This window comes from Euprymna scolopes, chromosome 28 (genome assembly GCF_053919585.1).
Source record: "Euprymna scolopes isolate OS-2025 chromosome 28, ASM5391958v1, whole genome shotgun sequence".
NCBI lineage: Eukaryota > Metazoa > Mollusca > Cephalopoda > Sepiida > Sepiolidae > Euprymna > Euprymna scolopes.
Genome location: NC_136509.1, coordinates 90,001,341 through 90,023,986, shown reverse-complemented (window position 1 = coordinate 90,023,986; position 22,646 = coordinate 90,001,341). Strand labels below are relative to the sequence as shown.

Genomic DNA, 22,646 nt, shown 5'->3' with positions numbered 1-22,646 from the left:
AAATAAAATAGTAATCAGTATTTTGTTTTATTTATATACGTGGCAAAAAACAAAAATAGTTTAAATTTTACAAATAAATTAATCGGTATTTAATCCGCGTTTTCACTATCGAAATGCCGAGAAATTTACGAGAGGAATTTCGTGATCGAAAGAGGAAAAACATTGGCGAAGAGAGAAAAAGGGGAAGCGAAGAAAAAAAAGGGGGGTGAAAAAAAAAAAAAAAAAGTTTGTGGTCGTCGAGAGTTGAACCTACCGCCTTTTCCAGATGGAAGCGAGCGAGATCGAGGTTTTTTGTATGGGCCAACAGAATGTTCCCCAACTGTAGATGAGTCCGAGACTCTATCCGGGGGGACGGTTGGAAATTGAAGATCGACTGGAGACAGTGGATGCACAGCCGGATGTTGGGAGGGTTGGACGTCCGAAACGTTTCGGCGAGGCCCAAAAGTGAAACGTACCACGGCTCGGCATCGACAACGGACGCCATTTTGCTCGTTAAGGAATACTTGCTGCGGAATAGTTTCACCTTTTTTTCCTCTCAAAAAATATTTTTGCCTTTGTTTTTAAACAATAATTATATTGTAAATTTATTTATTTTAATAAGCAAAAGAATCAAGTAGAAATCTAGATTATTTAAAAAGCTTAAAAAGTTTAGTAAGAAAAAAAGTCCCATTTACTGCCGACTGAGTTTTTATTTATTTATTTATTTATGTATCAATCGAATTGGTGACAATTTTTATCCTTCCTTGTATGATTTTCTTTATTTAGGTCAGCAGGTTTTATTTGGGATCGTAGGTTCAAACCCCACGAAGGGTCTTATTTGTTAAAATAACATTGCATCTTTTTTTTCTAAATTAAAATAAAACTTTGCTTAAATCCTATTTTTGGTGGGTAAATTATTTTGAGTAAACGAGCTTTTTAGGCATTACTTCCCAAACAACATGTTTTTTTTTAGCAATAAATAAATAATATATAAATAAAAATAAAATAATAACAATATTAACCATTAAGTAATATTAAGTTTCGTCGTAAACGCGAAACGCAGAAATAAAAACCCACCCGAAAGTCTAGAAAAGGGATAACTAAGGAAGAACGATAACACAAGTTCATAATTTAGAAGTGGGAACTTTCTTGGGGGGGGGGTAAATAAATTTTTCCATTTTAGAGTCGGTGTGGGGGATATTTACCAACCCATAGAAAAAAAATCGTAAAATATGTTCTGCTTAGTTTTGTGTTTACCATTTAAAACGTTGGTATTTTTTTTACGACATGCCCCCAGAGCGTAGTATAAACACCCATAACCACCTCATGTCAAGAACGGCTTTCGGAATACCTCCCCAACCTCCCCATGTTAAAAACGGTTTTCGAGGTTGGGGAGTGTTTATTCCGAAAGCTGTTTTTAACATGGGAGGTTGGGGTGTTTATAATACACTGGGGTGGGGGTGGGGTACGTCGTAAAAATTTATCAAAACGTTCCCTACCCTTTACTAAAAAAATGTAAAAGTCTTCAGTTATCGATCTTTCATAGCTACCTTCTTTCTCGACTTGTTTATAAAGATGGGGACTATATTTTTGGGCATAGTTTTCATTTCAGAGTAACTTAGTATTTATTTACTTACTTACTAAAACATAAGTAAAAATAATTCCTTCAGGAGATGTGGATGTGCTGAAACTCTAAATAAATTTACGTATATAAAGTAGGAATTTAACCAAATGTTCTCTTTATTATGTTGGTAAAATTCCTAATTTAAATTATTATTATTATTATTATTATTATTATTATTATTATTATTATTATTATTATTATTATTATTTTACTTTAAAAAAACATATTTAATATTTATTAGTTTAATCTGTAAGCATTCCTTTCTGTAAACATTATCATGACTACATTAATAAAAAATATTAAAAAAAAAAAAAAAAAAAGGAAAGAAAAACGTTGGAGCTTTGTTTAATAACAAGGTTCTTTTTTTAAAAACATGCCAGACATTCTTCTCCTCCTCCTAGTCCTCGTCCTCCACCCTCCTCCTACTGCGACTCCATTTCGTTCTCACAACTCCACGTGTTGTTTGTAGACTTTCTTGACCTGAAAGGCAAAATAGTCGTTCGTTTCTCGAGAAGAAAAAAGACATGTCGAAAACTTTGTCACCATTTGCGAAAATAATTTTTTTTTTTAATTTAAAATATAAACACTTACAATTATAGAGTAATTAAAATATTGAAATAAAAAACGCTCTCCCCCACAAATTATTTTTCAACGTATTTAATAACAAAACCACAGGTTGCTATAATGAGATGGCTAATTTGTGTAACCACTTCTTGTGCGTGTGTGTGTGCGTTGCATGGACGTGATTAAAACACATTAGTTACTATTAGCAGGCCTACCCAACGTTGGCCGGAGCAAAAGTGCAACATTTTTCGGTGCTTGTTAAAGGAAAAAGTCGACAGATCGACTTTTTCCTTTTTTTTTTTTTTTTTTTTTTTTGAATATATAATTTTTAGCAAAAACAACAGTACTTACTTGTTATGTCGAAAATAGAAACCCAGTGTAACCCGGATATAAGAGAGGGGTAGAGACCTGATATGTTCTTATATCCGGGTTTATCATATATACGGGTTTTGTCTATTTTGTTTAGGTAAGTATGGGAACACGACACGTCATATAACGCTTTTTACACGTGCGGAACAACACTAGTTTATTTAACAGTTATAAACATTAAAAAAAAAAAACTCAGACAAAAAATACATCTTCAATCAGTTTTTACAAATAATTTAATCAAAAATTACTGTTCTCTATATGAATTTTCGTAATTGTGGGATATATTACTATTTTCGACGTGATAGTTAAGTAAGTACTGTTGTTTTTTTGTTCGTAAAATTATATATTTAAAAATCGACTCGATCTTAACAAGCACCCGTTTTTCAGTGCAACTGCAACTAAACAAATTCGAAACTTTTACTATTAAATTGTAAGGCAAACCAAGGGTCTCTACTAAATTGTCATGATAATGAATACTAGCAGGACCTGTGTAAATTCCACAAGGGACTCATTCATATGTAATATATTGATGTTGACATTCTGTAGATGTTAAGTGTAAATGGAGACGTTTTGATATTATTGCCATATAGTCAGTTCACATGTTCAATACCTATTATTATCATTATTATTATTATTATTATTATTATTATTATTATTATTATTACTAGCGGGACCTGTGGAAATTCCACCGGGGACTCATTCATATATAATTTATTGATTTCGGCATTCTGTAGATGTTCAGTGTAAATGGAGATGTTCTGATATTATTGTACCTATTTACAATGCCTCCCCACGGGACAGAATTAGACAGAGGTACAAAAATAAAAATTGTCTCAGTCGTGAAGGACTGCTCCACCACCGAAAGAGAACAAGAAATAGAAGTGCAGCAGCATCTGAAGAACAGATACTACACTTTGATCTTGTTTATATAGTTTATTTTCGTAATGAAAAAATTTTACAATTAAATAATGAGAAATTCCAAAAATAAAAGCAAAAAATTAACATTTGTAAACAAACTTAGGCACAAGGCCATACAAGAAGTGGGATGTGGGAGTGTTGCAGGGTCTGTGTTACTAAAGTGAAAATGGAGTCTTTGGCGACTTTACTCTTGACTGGCAACATTTACCACAATACCTCATTCACTTTGTGGACTCTAAACTAACTAATGAAAAACCCCAGCGTTTTGCAGAAAAGAATATATTTACAATTTCTCTGTGTGTGTGTGTGTGTGTGTGTATGTGTGTGTGTGCGTGTGTGTATGTGTGTGTGTGTGTGTGTGTGTGTTCAAATTTTTTTTTTTTAAATAAAATGCGTGTGTGTGTGTGTGAAAAAAGTTCAATTCATCAGAAAATAAAAAGTTCTTGAATTTGGGAGAAAACAGTTTGTGTTGGGGAGTGGGGAGTCTAAAAGAAATGTACAAAAAATAAAATTGCCTAATGCATTGTTAGTAGGGTCCCTCCCTGAGCTATCCTAGATGGTTAGATTACCTACTGTTTTCCGGGGCACGGAAACAAGCGGGGAGATCCCTAGTGGGGGTTGGGGTGGATTCTTATCGGGTGAGGGGGGAGAAACGAATATATTGTCAAAAACAACAAATGGCGACCTTCGAGGAGGAGTTGACCAGGAGTAGCAAAACAAAAGCAGAGATGGGGGGTTATGGAAGGGTAGCCTCAGAAGGTTCTCTAGTGCCAAAAAATAAATGATCGGGGGACAGGATCTCATTTTTACCACCAGTCAAGAGTCTCTTTACTTTTTATTTGTCTAACCTAGCGGGATGGGTCCGTAGGACCCAGTACCGTGTGTGCCATGCCTATGGTGGTAACAAGAATTCAAACTTGGCGCCTCAACGGATGCACAAGCTAGCGTCATGCACCCACCTCTTGTCAAAGGCCACTCGAGGCAACCTCCTCCAATCGCATCTGATCTTTACTTTAAGCAGATGTTTAGTGTGTGCCATGCCTATGGTGGTAACAAGAATTCAAACTTGGCGCCTCGACGGATGCACAAGCTAGCGTCATGCACCCACCTCTTGTCAAAGGCCACTCGAGGCAACCTCCTCCAATCGCATCTGATCTTTACTTTAAGCAGATGTTTAAAGTAGACAATATCCCTTTGCGGATTCGCTTGAGGCATGTGATCCATATGACCATCCTTGCTACTGCTAGTATCGCTAGAAAAACCATTCTTTTCTCCCTAGGCAGCGGTGGATCAATGTTCTCCACAAAATATGACTCGTCGAGTTCAAGCTAGCACTTGGCATCGATGTGAACTACTACCTCGTTGACGTACTCTAGGAGGGTCTTGAGCCTGCTGCAGCGGAAAAAGGCATGACCGGCAGTTTCTGTCATGTCCTCGTTGCAGCGCAGGCAGTAGACCCGGGTTTCTTCATTGTACAGGTTGAGTTCGTCAAGGAGGGGCAGTGCGTTCTAGACAAGTCGCCAGGTGAGGCAAAATTCCGAGTTTGGAAGAAAGTCCCGTCCAGGCGCCCAACTCCACTGCGAGCGGACCTCCTCTAATGACATCCCCGTCCATTCCGCTAGCGGTTCCTTTGTGCTGCGTCCCACTAGCTCCCGATAAAGCCTGTTCCTAGACTGTTCGAGGACACTGGTCCCCGGCAATGCTCTAAGTGCGGACCGACATTCAGCATAGAAAAGTTGTTCCCCTCTCGGTTTCTGCCGGGCTTCCACCAAGGGGTTGGATAGGAGATTGGAAAATGAGCTTCCAACCACAGTGACCCATGGAACGTCTACGTGCAACGAACGGCTCAGGAAGGCCAACTTCTTTGCGTGCTTGTGACACAGGAGATCGGACAGTCCCAAGCCTCCTTCGCTCGGGTTTCAAACACAAACCTCTCTGCAAACATAATACCTACCCTCGTTCCACAAGAGTGTGTCGAGGTGCTCCTGTAAGCTGGTTCTTTGTTCTGCAGGGAGGGGAAGTACAGACAGATGGTAAAGGATGAGCGGAAAGACGTATGTAGCACATGCCTCTGCCCGACCCTTCAAGGGCAATTTCCTTCGAATCCAAGTCTTGACAGAGGATTCGACCTTGATCTCTACTTCCGACCAGTTTTTCTTCAGCTGGAGACTCGGTCCGAACCACACACCGAGGATCCGGACCGGATCAGTCCAACTGAAGATGCCCAGAAGTGAATTTACTCCGGTCCAGGCACCCAACTGCAGACCCACGGCCTCCATAACTTCTTCATATCGAGCGAGCGCCTCAGTGACCGCTTGAATGTCCGTGGGGCAAGACACGAACACGGTGGCATCATCGGCAAACACGGAAACCCTGGCTCGTGTGCCTCCAGGGAGAGCTATCCCGCGCAGGACTGGTGTAGTCGCCTAGTCCCTTAACTTGCGAAGGAGGGGTTCCTACACCAGGACGTACAAAAGAGGCGACAGCGGACAACCCTGTCACACCGACCGGGAGACGGCAAATGACTCCAACAGCTTACCGTTGATCTGCACCGCTACCATCGGCCTGTCATACAGTACAAAGATCCACTTGCAGAAGTCCGGATTAAAACCAGCAGCCTCCAGCACAGATCCCAGGAACCGATGGTCCACCCTATCAAAAGCCTTGGACTGATCCAAACTGATCAGCGTGGTCTTAGCGTCATCTTCTGTCCCCTCTATGATCGTGCGTATGATTGTCCTGAATTGATCTCCCCTTCACAGCATAGCTCTGGTCTGGTTCGATCAAGTCAGTGATGACAACCTGCAATCGAGTCACAAGAACCTTGGCCAAAATCTTTAACTCTGTGTTTAGCAGAGTCAAGGGCCTGAAATTGTCTAAATCTTCCTCCCCACCATGCCGTTGACCTTTTCTCAGCAATGTGATCACTCTCTTGGTCACCTGCCCAGAGATGGAGCCCTGAACAAACCAATGGTTGAACATATCTTTCAGAATAGGGACCAACATGGGCGACAGTCTCAAGTAGAATTCGTAGGGCAGACCATCCAGCCCCAGGGATTTGTTACAGCCGACCTGCTTCAACACAGTAATGATCTCATGTTCCGTGACAAGACCATCACATCTAGCCGCTCGAGCCGACACGAGGCGAGGCGAGCAGCCAAATACCTGCCAACCTCTTCGATCCTGAGTCTGGGTAGTTGGGTGAAGCGCTCCGATAGATGCTTCCGAAACCCCTTGCAAGTCTCCCGCGTTGATACGAGGGCAAGCCCTTCCAGGTCGTTTACTTTTCGAATGTACCCGTCCAAGCCGCGCCTTAGAGCAGCCTTACGCTCAACAGCGTCTACATTAACAGCCTCGTTCGAGACTTTCATTAGCCTAGCCCTAACTATCTGGCCCTCATACCGCTCGCTAGCCAAGCGGTTGAGGTCTTGTTTAGCTAGTGCTATCTCTAAGGGGCCCCCCCCCCTCCACTGCCCGGGTCAGCCTATTCTCTATACACTTCTTGGCCTTAGCCTTATCTAATGCGAGGCATTGGCTGTACTGGACCAAGAAGCGTCTAATCCAAGCTTTGAGACTAATACACCACTTACTCCTAGTAACCGCCCCCACTAATGCCCGTTGGATTATCTCTGTAACCTTCAACCGGTAGTCCTCCAGCTCCAACAAGGTGCTGTTGAACTTCCAGTATCCGGCCAGTTTAGGCCTAGAGCTCAAGTTTAGATGGGCCATAACTAGTTTATGGTCCGAGTGTCCTATTAAGGTGGAACGTGGGGCAAGATAGGAAATCTACATCGCCTCTTCTAATTAACATCCGATCCAAGTAAGTACTTGGATGGGAAGGCGTATTAGGATGCCACGTCCACATCTCTCGCCCCGCGTGATCCAGGTGAAATCTGTCGACCAGGTCGCACGAAGCCATCAGGTCAGACAGACTGTTGTCACACCACACCGACCCGCTAGTCCCCCCGACCTGATCTATCCTGGGATCAAGGATGGCATTCCAATCACCCATTAAGACTACCCTCTCCGGATCATCTATAAATCCCTCCACCCGTCGAAAGAAGGAAGCCCTCTCCACAATTGCAACATCGACGACAATCGCCTGCCCATCCTCGTCTGCATGAATAACATTCACCGACGCTGATAGGGTGCGATTTACTAGCAAGGAGATTCCACGACTATAGGTATTGCCATATGCTGAGTAAACATTGTAGTCGCTCACCAGCATCTGACAATCCCTGTCACAAATAAAATGGGTCTCCTGTATAGCGGCAATATCTAACTTGAGGGACACCAGATTTCTCAGCACGCGCGCGGCCTTGCTTCGACATCTGAGGCCCCTCATATTATAAGTAGCCAAGTTTAAAGCCATGGTCACCTACCTTATTCAGTGTCACACACGAGCCTGAAATCCTCGGGGGTGAGGACGTGGCAGGTCTGTCCAAGGCTTCCAGTGAGTAAGTCCGGCGAGGGTAATCCATCCTTGGGCACGCCTCCCATGTCTAGGGGGAAAGTGAGTTTGAGTGCCCTGTAAAAGAGGGGTGAGCATAAAACTGGATTCTTCTCTCGCATCGCATATTGTTCAGTGAGGGATGCTTCCTATCTACCAGCTTCTGGCCTGGGATAGCATCCTTTGCTGCATCTATCATAGCCCAGAGGGCTTCAGTCCTAGAATCCTTGTTGACCCTAATGAAAGTGGTCAACAAGGGAACGTTCTGGAATTTGGTTGGGTCAGCGACGTTGTCACCACCGACATATACAAAGTTCCTCAATTTGTTGTACCGGACCTTCTGCTGGCCCTTGAGGTCAGGTATTGGTTGCAGAGGGTCCAGTTTGCAAATCCTTTCCCCTGGTAGGAAAGGGAGTTTTTTCGTCCGCTCCGTGCGGACTGGTGGCGTTGGTTTTTCCTTGGTCGGGGGAGGAGGAGGACGGGGGTAGGAATGACAGGAGTTGGGGGTGTAGGTTTTTGGAGGTTGGTGTCTACCCTATCCAGGGCTGGGTTACGTAAAACTGTTCTGGAGGAGCTTGGGCGGGAGGGGGCCGGTTCCACTGGCTGATTGGGGGTGGGGGGAGTTCACACTTGGTTGTTTTACTATTGTCTTTGTTGGGGGGGGGGGGTTCTCCTTTAGTCTTCCTGCTCTTCCTCCTCTTGCTCGTCTTTGTGTTGATTGTTGCTGTAGCTGCTTCCTCTGCATCTGTGGTCGCCTCTACTCCGTCCGACACGATCTCTTCCTCAGAATCTTGTAGCTTCCTTTAGTTTGAGGAAGAGGATGCCTGCGTGTCCATCAGTGTGATGTCAGGTTGGGTTCTGATCACTATTGGCTTGAGCAGGTTTTTGTTGGCTCTGCCTTTCTTAGTGACCGTCACCCAACCTGCTTCTGCTACTGGACCGGCGTTTACTGTGGCTAGGGCTGTGATTTGTGTTGAAGCTTGGGCTTCTGCTGGAGTTTTGGTCAGTGCTTTGGTGGGGGGGGGCCGGGGGCTCTGGCTGGTTGTTTTTTGGGACAGTCCTTTGCCATGTGTCCCATGTGGTGACAGTGCCAGCAGTGCAGCCTTCTCCCCTGCACGATCAGTGTCATGGTCCAGTCCGCAAACTCGAGCATGGCCCGAAGGGTGTCAAATTCGATCTTGTCCAGGACGATTCAGACTTTGTAATCCCCGGTCATCACGTTATGTTGACTGCGGGATGGAACGACAGCTTCCACGTCGCCGTACTGGCTCATTATGGCACCAAGTTCCCTTCTGGTCATGTAGCACGGGACATTTAAGACTGAGACCGAGGCGATACTTTTGTTCAAATATACCGGCTGGAGTCGAATATTTCTGGTTCTGAGGTCGGTCTTAGCCAGTCTTTTTGCCTCTTCTTGACTGGGAAGCAGGATGTCCCACATGGCGAAACTTCTCCTGCATACGTAGCTGACCGGTATGTTCAGTCCGATGAGGAGTCCACCACGGTGTCTTTGTCGACACCTGTTAAGCTCCTGGTCTTAAGGTCGGAGGTGACCAGAGAGAGAACTCTCTTCTCCAGCTCTTCTATTTGTCCCGGAAGGGGTTAGATGCTTATCCCATCTGTGACAGCCTTGTAGGTTGAGTTGAAGAGCTCTCTTTACTCTTCTGGTGTCATCTGCTCCTGGTTCTGTGGGCCCCATGTCGCTGTTCCGTCCTATTTGGCATTGGACGGACTGGGATGAGGGGTGGCTGCTGTTTCTTTCTTTTTCTGCTGTTGCAGCTGCTGCTGCTGCTGTATAGTTGCCTTGTTTGGAGTTAGGCTTGGCCAGTCCTCCTGGGGTGTCGTGCACTGGTTGTGGCATAATCTCTGGCCCCCTCCCTTGGTTTTGCCCGGAGATTGTGGAGTGGGCTTCTTCTCCGCAGGTTTGGTTGTTGGAGGGTTGCCTTTTTGGGACTTTGGGTGGAGTTGGCGTGTTTAGGGAGGCTTCGGGCAGTGAAGGTGCCCTGTATCCCCCCCCCCACCCCAAGAATCTTGAGCGATGCTAGGGTGTCTCTGAACAGCAGTCTGGTTCTGCAAGCCACACCATCCTTGTCTTCCTCCATTTCTGGTGTTGGGGATTTGTCCTCTTGGGGAGTTGGTGTTGGGTGACCGGAAAGGGGTTGGGAGACCGGTGATGCCACAGGCTATGGTCCATCAGTGTCGTCTTGGGTCTCCTCGTCTCCAGCTTCTCTTTGCTCTTCTGCTGGGAGGTTGTCCTCTTGGGGAGTAGGAGTGGTGAAGTCTTCTCTGGCCGACGAGGATTGAAATGGAACAGGTGTCGCTGGGTGTGTACCACCTGCCAGGTGCCTTGTTCCCTCATCAGCCATTTTTTCGGTGTCTTCCATTTCGTCTTGGTCCTTCTGGGGAGTCTGAGCGGGAGTGTTTGCTCCGACCGACGAGGATTGAGGTGGAACCGGTGTCGCTGGGTGTGTACCACCGAGTTTGAGCCTCGTTTCTTCGTCAGCCGCTTCTTTGACTCCATGGTCCAGGGAGTAGCCCTCGTGGGAAGCAGGAGGTTGGGTTGGTTGCCCTCCTGGTGTTGGCGCTGCCTGGATCGCCGCGGGCTGCGGCCCTACCCTGGCCTTCTCCTCCTCATCATCCCCCGTTGGAGGTGCTCCCTCTGAAGGGGAGTGCTCGAGTGGGGCGATGTGGCACATTTGAGGTGGTATACCCCTTTTTCTGGGCATCGTGGAAAAACTACCGGCTGCTGACGCGGACCAAAGTATAGCGAGGGAGAAAAGAAATATGTGCTGAAATGGGGGGAGGAGTGGAGGGGTGGTGAGATCAGAAGTGAAGAAAGGTGGTTTGACCTCCCCTCACGGGGATGTCTGAATAGTCAGCTCAGACCCCCCCTCCTTGCGGGGGGGGGGGGGAGCAGCGAAGGAAGATGCAGTGGGTGCTAGCAGGTCAAAGTGCCGCATCGCAATTAAGAGAGGGAGGGGATAGACATCTCTGCCCAGAGAGGGGAGCAGAAACGAAACACCCGCCCTACCCATGTCACCCTGCCCACACACAACCCCAAGTAAGCGAAAAAGAGACCCGGTCTGCTCAATCCACTTGGAGAGCAGCGAAGGAAGACAAAGATTGGGCCTGGCAGGTCATAGTGCTGCACAGGCAATTAAGAGGGGAGAAAGTAGACCATTTCAACCTCAGAGGGGAGGAAGAAACGAAGTACCCAAAAGAAAAAATTTCTAAGCTAACCTCCCAACCAGGTCGTGTCAACCAAAGAAAGTGTTGTCGGTCCCGAGAACAGCAAACTCCCAAAGAAGGGATCGGTTTTCGGGTCCAGACTACCACACAATTGCGTCGGTTCTGGGGGAGCGAAAAGGGTCCAGACTCCCCAAAGAGGGGGTCGGTCCCACTAACAAAGGTTAGTAAAGTCACAAAAGTGACAAAAAGTGAAAGCCTTAAACTTAAAAATCAAAAATGAGGTAGCTGGGAGAACAGATACTACACTTTGAGATATTAAATCCTTTATTCAAGTTAAAAATACATTGAAAATCAACAATGAATAAAAATCTTAGGCACATGGCCAACTCAAAAGGGGGGATTGTGGGGGTCGTTGGTCATCTTTGTCACTCCAGAACTAAACAAAATCAAAAGTTTCTCCCAGCTAGTATCTTCTTTCACCATAATACCACATTCACCCTTTCATGCTGGGGGACGTCCTACTTAACTCCCAATTTTTAAAACATTTTTTTTGACGTGTAAAAACAAAAAAAATAACAATAAGATAGTACAATAATTCATTTGTGTCGAGGGCAGGGGGGAGAAAAGAAAAAAAAAAGGTGATTAGTAGGACCCTCCCAACCCCGTCTAGTTGATAGACTGCCCGTTCCACTAGGTTTATAAAAGGAACATCACTTCTACGGGTCAGTCTCTAAGTGGGGATGCCCTCTAGATGGGGGTGAATGGAGAAAAGAAAATTTTGTGGGTAAGGAATGGGAGTTAGTTTGTATTTCTTTCTCTCCAAGATGGGTGAAATTTAGAGGAAGGGATGAAAACAAAAATAGCAAGAAGGAGGGGGTGGGGATCTTGGAGGCTTTCTAATTGGGGAGGGATGGAACACACACTCAGCTAGCTGAGAGGCTACTTGTTTAATTTTACTTTACGGAACTGCGCGTTCCACACCTAGGCGGGGAACACGTATTCAAATTTGGCTCCTCTTCGTACACACAGACTTGCTACATGTATCCATCTTCTTTCAAATGCCGCGCGATGCAGCCTTCTTCTATCACATCTGATCTTCACCCGTAGTTGGTGTTTAAAGAAAGCGATCAGATCCTGATCAGAAAAAGACAATATCCCCCGGCAACCTTGCAGACGTGACGTCCAAATCACCATTCTCGCCACAGCCAGGATCATAACGTAGACCATTTGTCTTTCCCGGTCCCACGGCAGCCTCATGTTGTCCCCGACATTGGATACGGTAATTGGGCGAGGATGCTCAGGATCGATGTGAGCCGTCACCTCGCTGACATACGACCAGTACCGGCGGAGTTTGCGGCAATCGAAGAAAGCATGATCAGTCGTTTCTACGGCCGTTGTCCCACAATGGGGACAATCAGGCGACTCCAAAAACCTGGAACTGCATTGTATGTTGTTGAGTGGAAGTGCATTTCTGGCCAATCGCCAGGTCAGAGAGAACTCCAAATTGTTCAGATGACTCGAACCTGGCGCCCAGCTCCACGCGGAGTGGATCTCACTCTGCTGCCAACCCAAATGCGTGCATAGCAGGTCGGCGGCGGCCCCCTTCACTAGATCCCTGTGGAGTTCCCTACGGGTAGCAGTCACAAGGTCACTGGACCTTGGTAGTCGTTTTAGTGCGGCTCGGCACTCTTTCATGCAGGCAGATTCTTCCCGCAGCGTGTGACGGCTCTCGCTAGAAAGGTCGAGAATGAGGTCGGGGAAGGCGGCAGTAACCACGGGGTGGTACGGTTGGTCATCTTGCATATAAGAAACGATGGTCGACCCTATCAAAAGCTTTGGACTGATCTAAGTTGATCAGCGCAGCTTCCGTGTCGTCATCTATCTGACTACTTGACCTTCATAGCGCTCGCTATTCTCACGCAGAAGGTCCTGCTTAGCTAGTTCCTGACTAACTCTATCACCCTCCCCTATAGCCTGGCCTAGTTTCTGCTCTAGCTTCCTCTTCATCTTGGCCTTATCTAGTGCGAGGCGCTGGGCATACTTGATGGAGAAGGTTCTAATTTTGGCTTTTAGACCTACCCACCACTTATTCCCGGTAACCGTTCCCACTAGTGCTTTTTGAATTAATTTTATTAGCTTCTCTTGGAAGTCTTGTATCTCCAGAAGGGAGGTGTTTAACTTCCGGTGAGCCACTAAGTTAGTCCTATTTCCTAGCTTCAGCCGGGCCATAACTAGTTTATGGTCCGTCTGGCCTAGCCAAGTGAACGTAGGACAAGATAAGAAGTCTACTTCGCCTCTCCTAACTAACATCCTGTCCAAGTAAGTGTTTGGATAGGAGGAGACACTTTTGGTCCACGTCCACCTCTCCGATCCTCTAGCATCGCCTCCTACCTTATCTATCTCATGGTCTAAGATGGCATTCCAATCTCCCATTAGCACTACCCACTTCCGACAATCTACAAATGCGTCCAGCTGACTGAAGAATGAGACCCTCTCACGAGCGGTGCTGGCCGCATTAACTGCAATCACCCGAAACACAGAATCTTTTACGGAAACATTGGCCACAATCAGCCTGCCCACCGCATCCCTATGAACAATGTCGACCATCGCCGACAGGGTACGTTTAACCAGTACGGAAACTTCCTTCCCCCGCGAGCTGCCATATGCTGAGAAAACCTAAAAATCTCGAGCCAGCACCTGACAGTCCACAGAGGAAACGAAATGCGTTTCCTGAATCGCAGCCACATCCACTCCCAGGGACAAGAGGTCGTGTCGGAGGCGAGCCGCCTGGCCCGATGATCTCAAGCCCCTCGCATTCAAACTAGCCAAATTCAAAGCCATGGTACCTACCTTAGGGTGTGTCACACTCAGCTCCGAAGTCAGCCGGGGAGAGGACGCCGACGTTATGTGCCATGCTCAAGGTGGTCAGGTTTTTCATATCCTGGCCTTCTCTCACAATGCTGCCGACGTCCAAAGGATAAATTAATTTCATGGCCCTGTAGAGTGACGGATGGACCAACACTGGGACCCTTCCCTTGCATTGTTTTGACAGTTCGTCAAGAGAAGGGTCATTTTTCTTCAGCAGTTTGATTCCCGGAAACGCCCCTTCAGCAGCCTACAGCCTTGGTCTTATAGGCCTCTGGAGTTCTGACAAAAGTTATTAGGAGCAGGGCGTCCAGGAAATTTGAGGGGATATTTACATGTTTCCCCTCTATCTGTTTGTAATCGAGCAGAGGTTTTAAGTTTTTCCTCTGCCGATGGGAAATGTCTGTTGCCACAGATAGAGGGTCTACATAACATAGTTCCTCAGAGGCAAGGGCTTTTAATTTGGTTGGTCTGCGAGAGGCAGAGGAGTCTCTTCTCTCCCTCAGTTCATTCTTTTCTTTTTCTTTTTGGGGTGGTGGCTCAGATTGCATTGGTGTGGGGACGGGTGTTTGTGTGGTGCCTGGTGTTGGTGCTGGTGTAGTGTCTGGTGTTGGTGCAGTGTCTGGTGTTGGTGCCATGTTTGTTGTTGGTGCGGTGTCGGGTGTTGGTGCGGTGTCGGGTGTTGGTGCGGTGTCTGGTGTTGGTGCAGTGTCTGGTTTGGGGGTGGAAGTGGATTTTGTTGTTAGTGGTGGTGTATGTTCCCAGGGAGTGGAGGCCACCTTTTCTTCACCTTTTCTTCTTTTGTTTTTCTTTTTTATTCTTTTGAATGAACTGGGGAGAGGTGAGGTTGAGTTCTTCTCCCTCTCACTTGCGGATTCATCCTCATAGGAGCAGTCTTTTCTCCACTTGATCCCCGTCTCGATTGGTGTGGGCACCGTTGGTTGTGTCTGCTCCTCTAGTTGCTGCTGCGGCTGTTTTTGTTGCTGCTGCTGCACTTGCTGCTTTTGCTGCTGTGGTAGTTGTTGCTGCAGCTGTTTCCGTGGCATCGGCTGTGGTGGCTGTTGTTGCTGCATTTGCAGAGGCTGCTGCCTCGATTTTGGGGCTGGTGGTGGGACGGTGGCGGAAGGGATTATGGGCTTCTGTTTTTATCTCACTTCCGTGCTCCATTCCTCTTCCTTGGCCTTCTGGGTGGTTTGGGTTTTCCTTGGAGCTGGGGTTGGTGCCGCAGTTGCAGGGGTTGTTGCCACCTGTTTTGGTGCAGGCGCTATCTCAGGGGTTGTGACCGCCTTTTGGGTCATTTGATTAGGGGTTACCCTTTGGGGGCAGCTACTAGCCATTTAGCCCTGTTTTTGGCAGAACCAGCAGTGCGGACGACGGTCCTCCACCACTACCGTTATGCTGGTGTCCTTGTATGTCAGCAGCGCTGGTATCGCCCGAACACCCTCCCTTTTCAGCCTCATTACTATTGTGTAGCAGCCCAGGTGAGTCCCAGTTTTTGACCGTACTGGGGTCACCTGTTCCACCTCACCATACTGGCTGCAGAGGCATCTTAACAGTTCCACAGGTATTTGGGTTGGCACATTAAATACCTGCACCCGAGTCCTTCTCTTGCCCTGGTATTCGGGTATTAGTTTGACTCTCCCATGCTTTATTCCTTGGAGGGAGAGTCTCTCTGCATCGTCCTGGGTGGCTAGAAGGATGTCCCACACGGCAAAGCTCCTCTGGTACAGGTATAGTACTGGGATGTTAAGTTTGTGGAGGAGCCCCGCCATGTCTTCCTTCTTCATCCCCAGGAGGCGGTTTTCCGGTATATCGGAAATAGCGAAGTACAGGACTCTGCCCTCAATCGCCTCCCAGGCACCTGGTATGGATTTTATATCTGCCCCCTCTATGTATTGTCTGTACTTTGTCAGGCACAGGTCTCTATACTCTTGAGGGGACAGTTGTTTTTCTATGGTCTTCCCCACGCAGACCCTCTTGGTGGTGTTGGTGTTGGTATGGGGTCTTTGGTGGGGTTAGACCGTTTTTGGCCTTTTAATGGAGGTCGCCCCTGCCTGTTTATTGGCAACGCTTCCTGCCTCCCCTGATTTCTTAGTCTGTTCTTTTGTGGGAGTGTCGCTTTTTTTTGGGGAGGGGGGGCGGTTCCCTTTTCAGTGTCTTTTGGGCCTGACTCTCCTTGGTTAGAGTCTTTTTCGGGAGCAGCTTCCCGTTTTGGGGAATCAGCCTCTTGGGGAGCATGATCTTTTTTGTTTACTTTGAGGCCATCTGCCCCTTCCTCGTTTGTGAGGTCCAGGCGGTATGCCCCCTCATTTTCTTGATCTGCTCCCCTTTTGGGGGAGCAGTCCTTCTGGGGAGCGCTGTCCCCTTTATTGTCCTTTTGGCCTGGCGCCTCCTCCTTTTTGTGGTCGGAGTGAGATGCTACGACCGATTTTGGTTTTGCTCCCCTTTGGGGGGGAGCTGTTGGTAAATTTCCCCCCTCCTGAGGAGCGTCCAATGCTGTCATATCCGGGCGGTACGCCCTGTCAGTGGTTGTTTTTGCTGCTCCTGTTGGGGAGTCGTCCTCTTGGGGAGCAGTAGCCCCCTTGCTGAGGGTATCCATATTGGTGACCCCCGGGTTGGGGATGTCCTTTTGGTTCCTTCTTCTTTTAAAAATCACTGAAAAGAGTGACGTGGAGACGGCGTCCAAAGTGGGGAGCCGACTTTGGCGCCAAAAAGCAGCAAGAAGAGGAGATAGAACTGAGAGAGAGAGTGGGAAGTTAGTGGAGGGAAGAGAAAAAGTGTTTCCGACCTTCCCTCATGGGAAGGTCGTAAATTATCAGTTCTGATGCCCCCGTGAGGGGGGAGAGCAAAGAAAGACAGACAAAGTGGGGGTGCGGACAGAACGCTATCCAACAAGCTCGTCAGGTGTTCCGAGTACGAGAATGTGTTGCCAGAACAGCATGCCTCGCGCAGTGTATGTATCAGAGAACAGATACTACACCTTGATCTTGGCACCAAAAGGCCAATTGTAGCTATTTTGTTAAAACTGCAAACGTATTTATCTAAGCTAGCAGGGACGCCTGGCTGTAAAGTACGCTTAAATATGATATTTTAATTTTTGCGGATTTCATATATATTATTATAGAGTTAAGGTTCTATTGATTTTTATATATTATAAAGTTGCAATTTAAAAAATAAAACTTGGGTTCATCAGCTTGAATCAAAACCGAATCCCAAACTTATGAATCTATATATCTATAAAAGTGAACGTGTCTGTCTGTCTGTCTGTGTGTCTGTCTGTGTACATTTCCCTACGCAATAACACTGTCAATTTTTAGTCTATAGACTCGAAATTTGAAATACCGGGTACTGAGATTTGGGAAAATCGATGTGACGGGTGTATGCCAGAAATTTGGCTGTTAAGGGGTCAAATTTCAACGATTTGACCTTTAAGAACTCTACCAAACTCCTCTGACAATTTTGGGTCTAGACACTTGAAATTTTAGATATAGGTTCCTTAAACCTGGATCTAACTTAATAAAGTGATTTGAGCCCGAAACAATAAATTTTAAGGGGTCATAATAGGGGTCAAAGTTTTAAAAAATTAACCATTTTTTTTTTTTGCTTTTTTTGCACAGCATACATCTCCAAACACCCAAGCAACGCCGGGCACCCCTGCTAGTATATATATATATAGTAATTTATAAAATATATATATATATATATTACTAACTAGCTCTACCTACGTATTGAGCACTTTTGAAGTAAATACTTAAAGTTTACGCATAAATCTATACTTTCGTATATTAATTTTATGTGAGTAAATGAAGTAGTTATATATATATATTTAGTTCCTCCAGCTATAATTTAAACCGAAACCAAAATTTATGAAGAATTCTTGATAAAATTATTTATTAAAAAAATAGATTACTAAGGTGCCATCAGCTAAACTCAAAACCAAAACCAAGACATAAAGAATTCTTGATAAAATCATTTTTATAAAACAGATTATTGGAATGCCGAAACCAAAACTTATGAAGAATTCTTGGTTGGCCTTCGGGACAAGATCAAAGTGTAGTATCTGTTCTTCAGATGCTGCACTTCTATTTCTTGTTCTCTTTCGGTGGAGGAGAAATCCTTCACGACTGAGACAATTTTTATTTTTGTACCTTTTCTCCACGTTAAAAAACGACCCTGGTGTCTAACTCTGTCCCGTGGGGAGGCATAGTAAATAGGTACAAGAAATGGAAGTACATAACAATTAAATGACCTGGATGTAAGCATGACACAGAAAATGACACATACGCTATCATATTAATTCATAGATATCACAAAATTACAGAAAATGACATAGAAGAAAAGAATTATTAAAGAAAATATTTGTGGGGGGAAAAACCGGTTCCCCCAAAAAGGGCACTCTGGCAGTGTCCTAATAAATAGTAATTGTCTGATATGAAGGGTTTCTCCCACATTGACCAAACCAAATTAACTTCAAAACGTCCCGGTCTGGAGGGCCAAGCGTTTGCGTTACCTATGCCATCCTGTACCTCTACAAGGCCACCATACTCCATACATGGTGGCCTTGTAGAGGTACAGGATAATTTTTACCTGGCATAGGTAACGCAAACGCCTGGCCATCCAGACCGGGACGTTTTGAAGTTAATTAGGTTTGGTCAATGTGGGAGAAACCCTTCATATCAGACAATTACTATTTATTAGGACACTGCCAGAGTGCCCTCTTTTTGGGGAGCCCCCCCCCCCCACACACACATTAAAAAACGACCTTGTGTCTAATTTGCTTTCATGGGGAAGCAAATAAATACCTACTTTCAGGTGTAAGTAACTTTCTAGAACAGTCGAGAGAGCCCATTTTCTTTGCAGCAGCCCTGGCAATGCTCTCAATGTATCTGTTCCAACTCATGTTCCCTGTGGACGTTAAGCCAAAGAGTTTGAAAAAAGTACTTCCAGGTAATGTATCTTTGGCCATTGCTATTGGTATTTGCTATTTTATCTTAAAAAAAAAAAAAAAAAAAAAAAAAAAAAAAAAAAAAAAGTATTGTACAATCCCCTTCCCTGAAATGGAAGATTTACATCAGATGTTGCAAAAAAAAAAAATCACTGGAAAAATGGGGGAAGGGGATCGTTCTACCGCTCCAGGAAGTACCCCACGCTCGATGTAGTACTCTATCTGTACAATAGTCAAATACGCCCTAAGATGGAGTACTGTTGCAACATCTGCGGAGGGTGTGGTGGAGGTGTGGGTGAGCTTGTAAGAGCACCCTTTCCTACCTTAGGATGCAAAACCAAATTTTTCCATATTAGAGAACATTGCGAATCTGTCTCTATTCTATCATTACTTTTATGGCAGGTGCTCGACTGAGCTCCAATCTTTGATCCCTCCCTGTAAAACGTTTGCAACAAATACTTGCCTAGCTGCAACAACTGCCAACTACTTCTTCACTCTCTATCTGCGCCTAAAACTAAACGAAAATTCTGTGAGCAGAGTTTCTTTCTGAGAACTGTTAGTGTGTGGAACGCAATACTGTATGTCTGCTTCCTGACTAACTATAAACATGGTCGTCTTCAAATCCAATGGGAATAAATTCCTATTGAGCCGTCCTCTCAAATAATCTAGCCCTACCATCACTGATCGTGTTGACTCATCATCTATCTAAGACTTAACCCTTATCCTAGAATGGTCTCCATGCCTTAATAAGTGGTGACCTAAGTAAAAAAATAAAAAATAAATAAATATATATAAATAAATAAATAAAAGAAAGCAGGATGCTAATGTATATGACATAATTCATGTTGACACACTGGTTTCCGTTAGATCACCAAAGTTAAGCAACATTGAGCCTGGTCAGTAACTAAAATGGATGACTATTTGGGAAATTCAGGTGCTGTATGTGCTCTCTGCTTATCTTGGCATTGTTTTCAGTCATCTAGCACTTCTCCTTGCAACTGGAGTCAGTATTAAGCAGTATAGTCACAAAAAAAAAAAAAATTTAGAAAAATCTTTATGATGTACATACTCGTCACAGAACGATGATGTCATATTCTAAAAATCACAAATTGATCAAATATTTTTTTTTTTATAAAAAAAATCATATTTTCATTGGAATCCTTTGAGATAAGTAATTTATGTATTCATTTTTTTGCAGACTGTTATCATAGTTGTGGTTGTTTCACCACATTTCGACCAACTAATCCTCTGGCCTTCTTCAAGTAATTTTGCGGTCGTTAAGGTAGAAAAAAATATTCATTTTTTTCTAAATTTTAAATATTATACATCAGACACCATGTCTTTTAAGATAGTACCAGAATCATTCTTATCCATTTTGGATTTCAAAAGTTTTAGCAAAAAATACAAACACACATACATACATACATTCACACTAACAGACATTGCCCTTTATATAACAGACTAGCCCGGGTGCCCGGGTGTTTGGAGGTGTGTGTTGAGCAAAAAAGAAAAAAAAAAAAAAAAAAAAAAAAAAAAAAAAAAAACAACTTGTAGTAGGCAGGCAGACTCGAACCCGTGACGCGAAGGTGGAAAAGAAAGTGAAAAAAAAAAAGTGACATGTTAGCTGTTGCACCCATTACCAAACTGGAAGGTTTAAGTTAAGGCTACACAATCGAAAAGAGGCGATGACTTTTGAAAATGTCGGTGAAAAAAGTGACCCGTCCTTGTAGAAAAGTGATGCGTTGAGGGTGAAAGAATTAATGTTTTTGGCCACATTTTTTGACATTTGTCGTCCCAGAAGTCCTAACTTAATACTCAGCTACATTTTTCTGGTGTTGGCTGAAAGAGAAAGTCTACTCAACCAAACCAAGAAATTTAGAAGAACTGGAAGGGTGAATACATAAAGTTATGACTACCATGCTGCAAGAGTTTCTTGTGAAATCAGTTAATGCGATTCCTAGCCGACTTGAAAAGCTGGTGACGAATGAAAGCGCCTTTATTGAATTTTAAATAAAAGTTTATGCATTATACTTTCTTGTCATATTTATTAATTGTATAAATTATATTTCAAAAATAAATTTGATGTATTTTGAAATAGGGAATTACTTTTCAATCACTATGTATGTATGTATGTATGTATGTATATATTGAGATATATATACACACACACACATATATATATATATACACACACACACACACACACACTCGAGATATAGAAATTTCCAGGTTGGTATCTGGAGGTATGTTTAATTCATTGGCAAAAATGCACCCTCAGTCTTTATTAAAACATGCATTTAAGAGAAAGAATAGTCTTATGTAAAAATCGGAGGTCTACGATCTGCTCTCTTCTGTGGCAGCCATTGCACAGTCAGAGATTAACAGTTTTACCAAAAAAAGTGCTTGGTTCTTCACAAAGCCTTCACCACTATAAACAAACCATCGATGTGGATTTCCGAGCAACTTAGTTGTTGTGGCGAAGCTCATATGTAAAAATTGATGGTGTAATGGGATGATATATTTTCCCCATTCGATATGAAGAAATTAAGATTTATTACACAAGAGATAATATTAATTATCCAAATAATAACATATCTTAAAAATAAAATATAATAATAAATAATTATTAATATAATTAATAATCATAATGATAATATTAATTATCCAAATAATAACATAATAAAAATAAGATATAATCAATAATTATAACAAATAACAATATAATAATAAAAGAAAAAAAAAAAAAAATTACTTAATTAAAAGAGAAAAACAATTAAAGATTATATAAAATAATATAAACAATATTACTTAAAAATTTGAAAAGAAAACGTTCAAATTAGCGTCTCTGGAGACTTTCAAAAGATAGAACAAAAAAATTATTCTTTCTGGAACCGTGTTTAACGATCGCTATAGGTATCGAATGATCGTATATTTTAATTCAGTTATAACACAGCATTGGGACGCAAACTAGAGGCGACCAAGCTTATCACCCAGACCGAAAGAAAAACAAGAAAACTCGAGTCGTTTCGGGACAAGATCAAAGTGTAGTATCTGTTCTTCAGATGCTGCACTTCTATTTCTTGTTCTCTTTCGGTGGCGGAGAAATCCTTCACGACTGAGACAATTTTTATTTTTGCTCCTTTTCTCCACGTTAAAAAACGACCCTGGTGTCTAACTCTGTCCCATGGGGAGGCATAGTAAATAGGAACATAACCGATGAACCAAACAAGTTACAGAGAAGAAATCTCTTTCCTCATTAAACTGGTAAATATAGATTTTTCTGAATTATATTGAACCAAAGCGCATGTCGAAAAGTAACAGGAATTTTATCATGACGTCCAATGAAGGTTATTCCATTGCACAACAAGGAAAAAAAACCCCGGAAAAATGCTACGATAAACAATTTTTTTTTAATAAATGGAAAGGTAAATAGGGAAAGAAAGATATATTCAGTTTTATGTTCACCAATAACAGTGTCTGCCAAATTAGTCCCTTTGGCGGTTCTAAAAGAACTATTAACAATATTGTAAGGGATAGTAGAGGTAAGAATATAGATGTAGTTAGGGCTTACTGCATGCCAAAGAACTTAAATAAAACACACCACTTAATCTTTTTAAAAGGGGGTGTATGTAAATTACCTCCCTTGCGCCATTAACTTAAATGTTCTCATTCGAGAAAATTTCAATCCTCTTGGTTCTGCAATCCAAGAAAATAATCCAAATCTCTTGTGGTGTAATGTATTT

The 22,646-nt window shown here is 43.8% G+C and overlaps 1 protein-coding gene across 1 annotated transcript in view; it reads right to left on the bottom strand.

The window, feature by feature from the left end:
• Nucleotides 1–514, bottom strand: part of LOC145249716 (MAU2 chromatid cohesion factor homolog) — an 80,617-nt gene extending 80,103 nt beyond the window's left edge. The window contains exon 1 of the mRNA XM_080111594.1: nucleotides 254–514. Within this exon, the coding sequence (XP_079967720.1) occupies nucleotides 254–484 (231 nt within the window). The 5' untranslated portion in view covers nucleotides 485–514. The remainder of the gene's footprint in view (nucleotides 1–253) is intronic.
• Nucleotides 515–22,646: the final 22,132 nt, after the last annotated feature.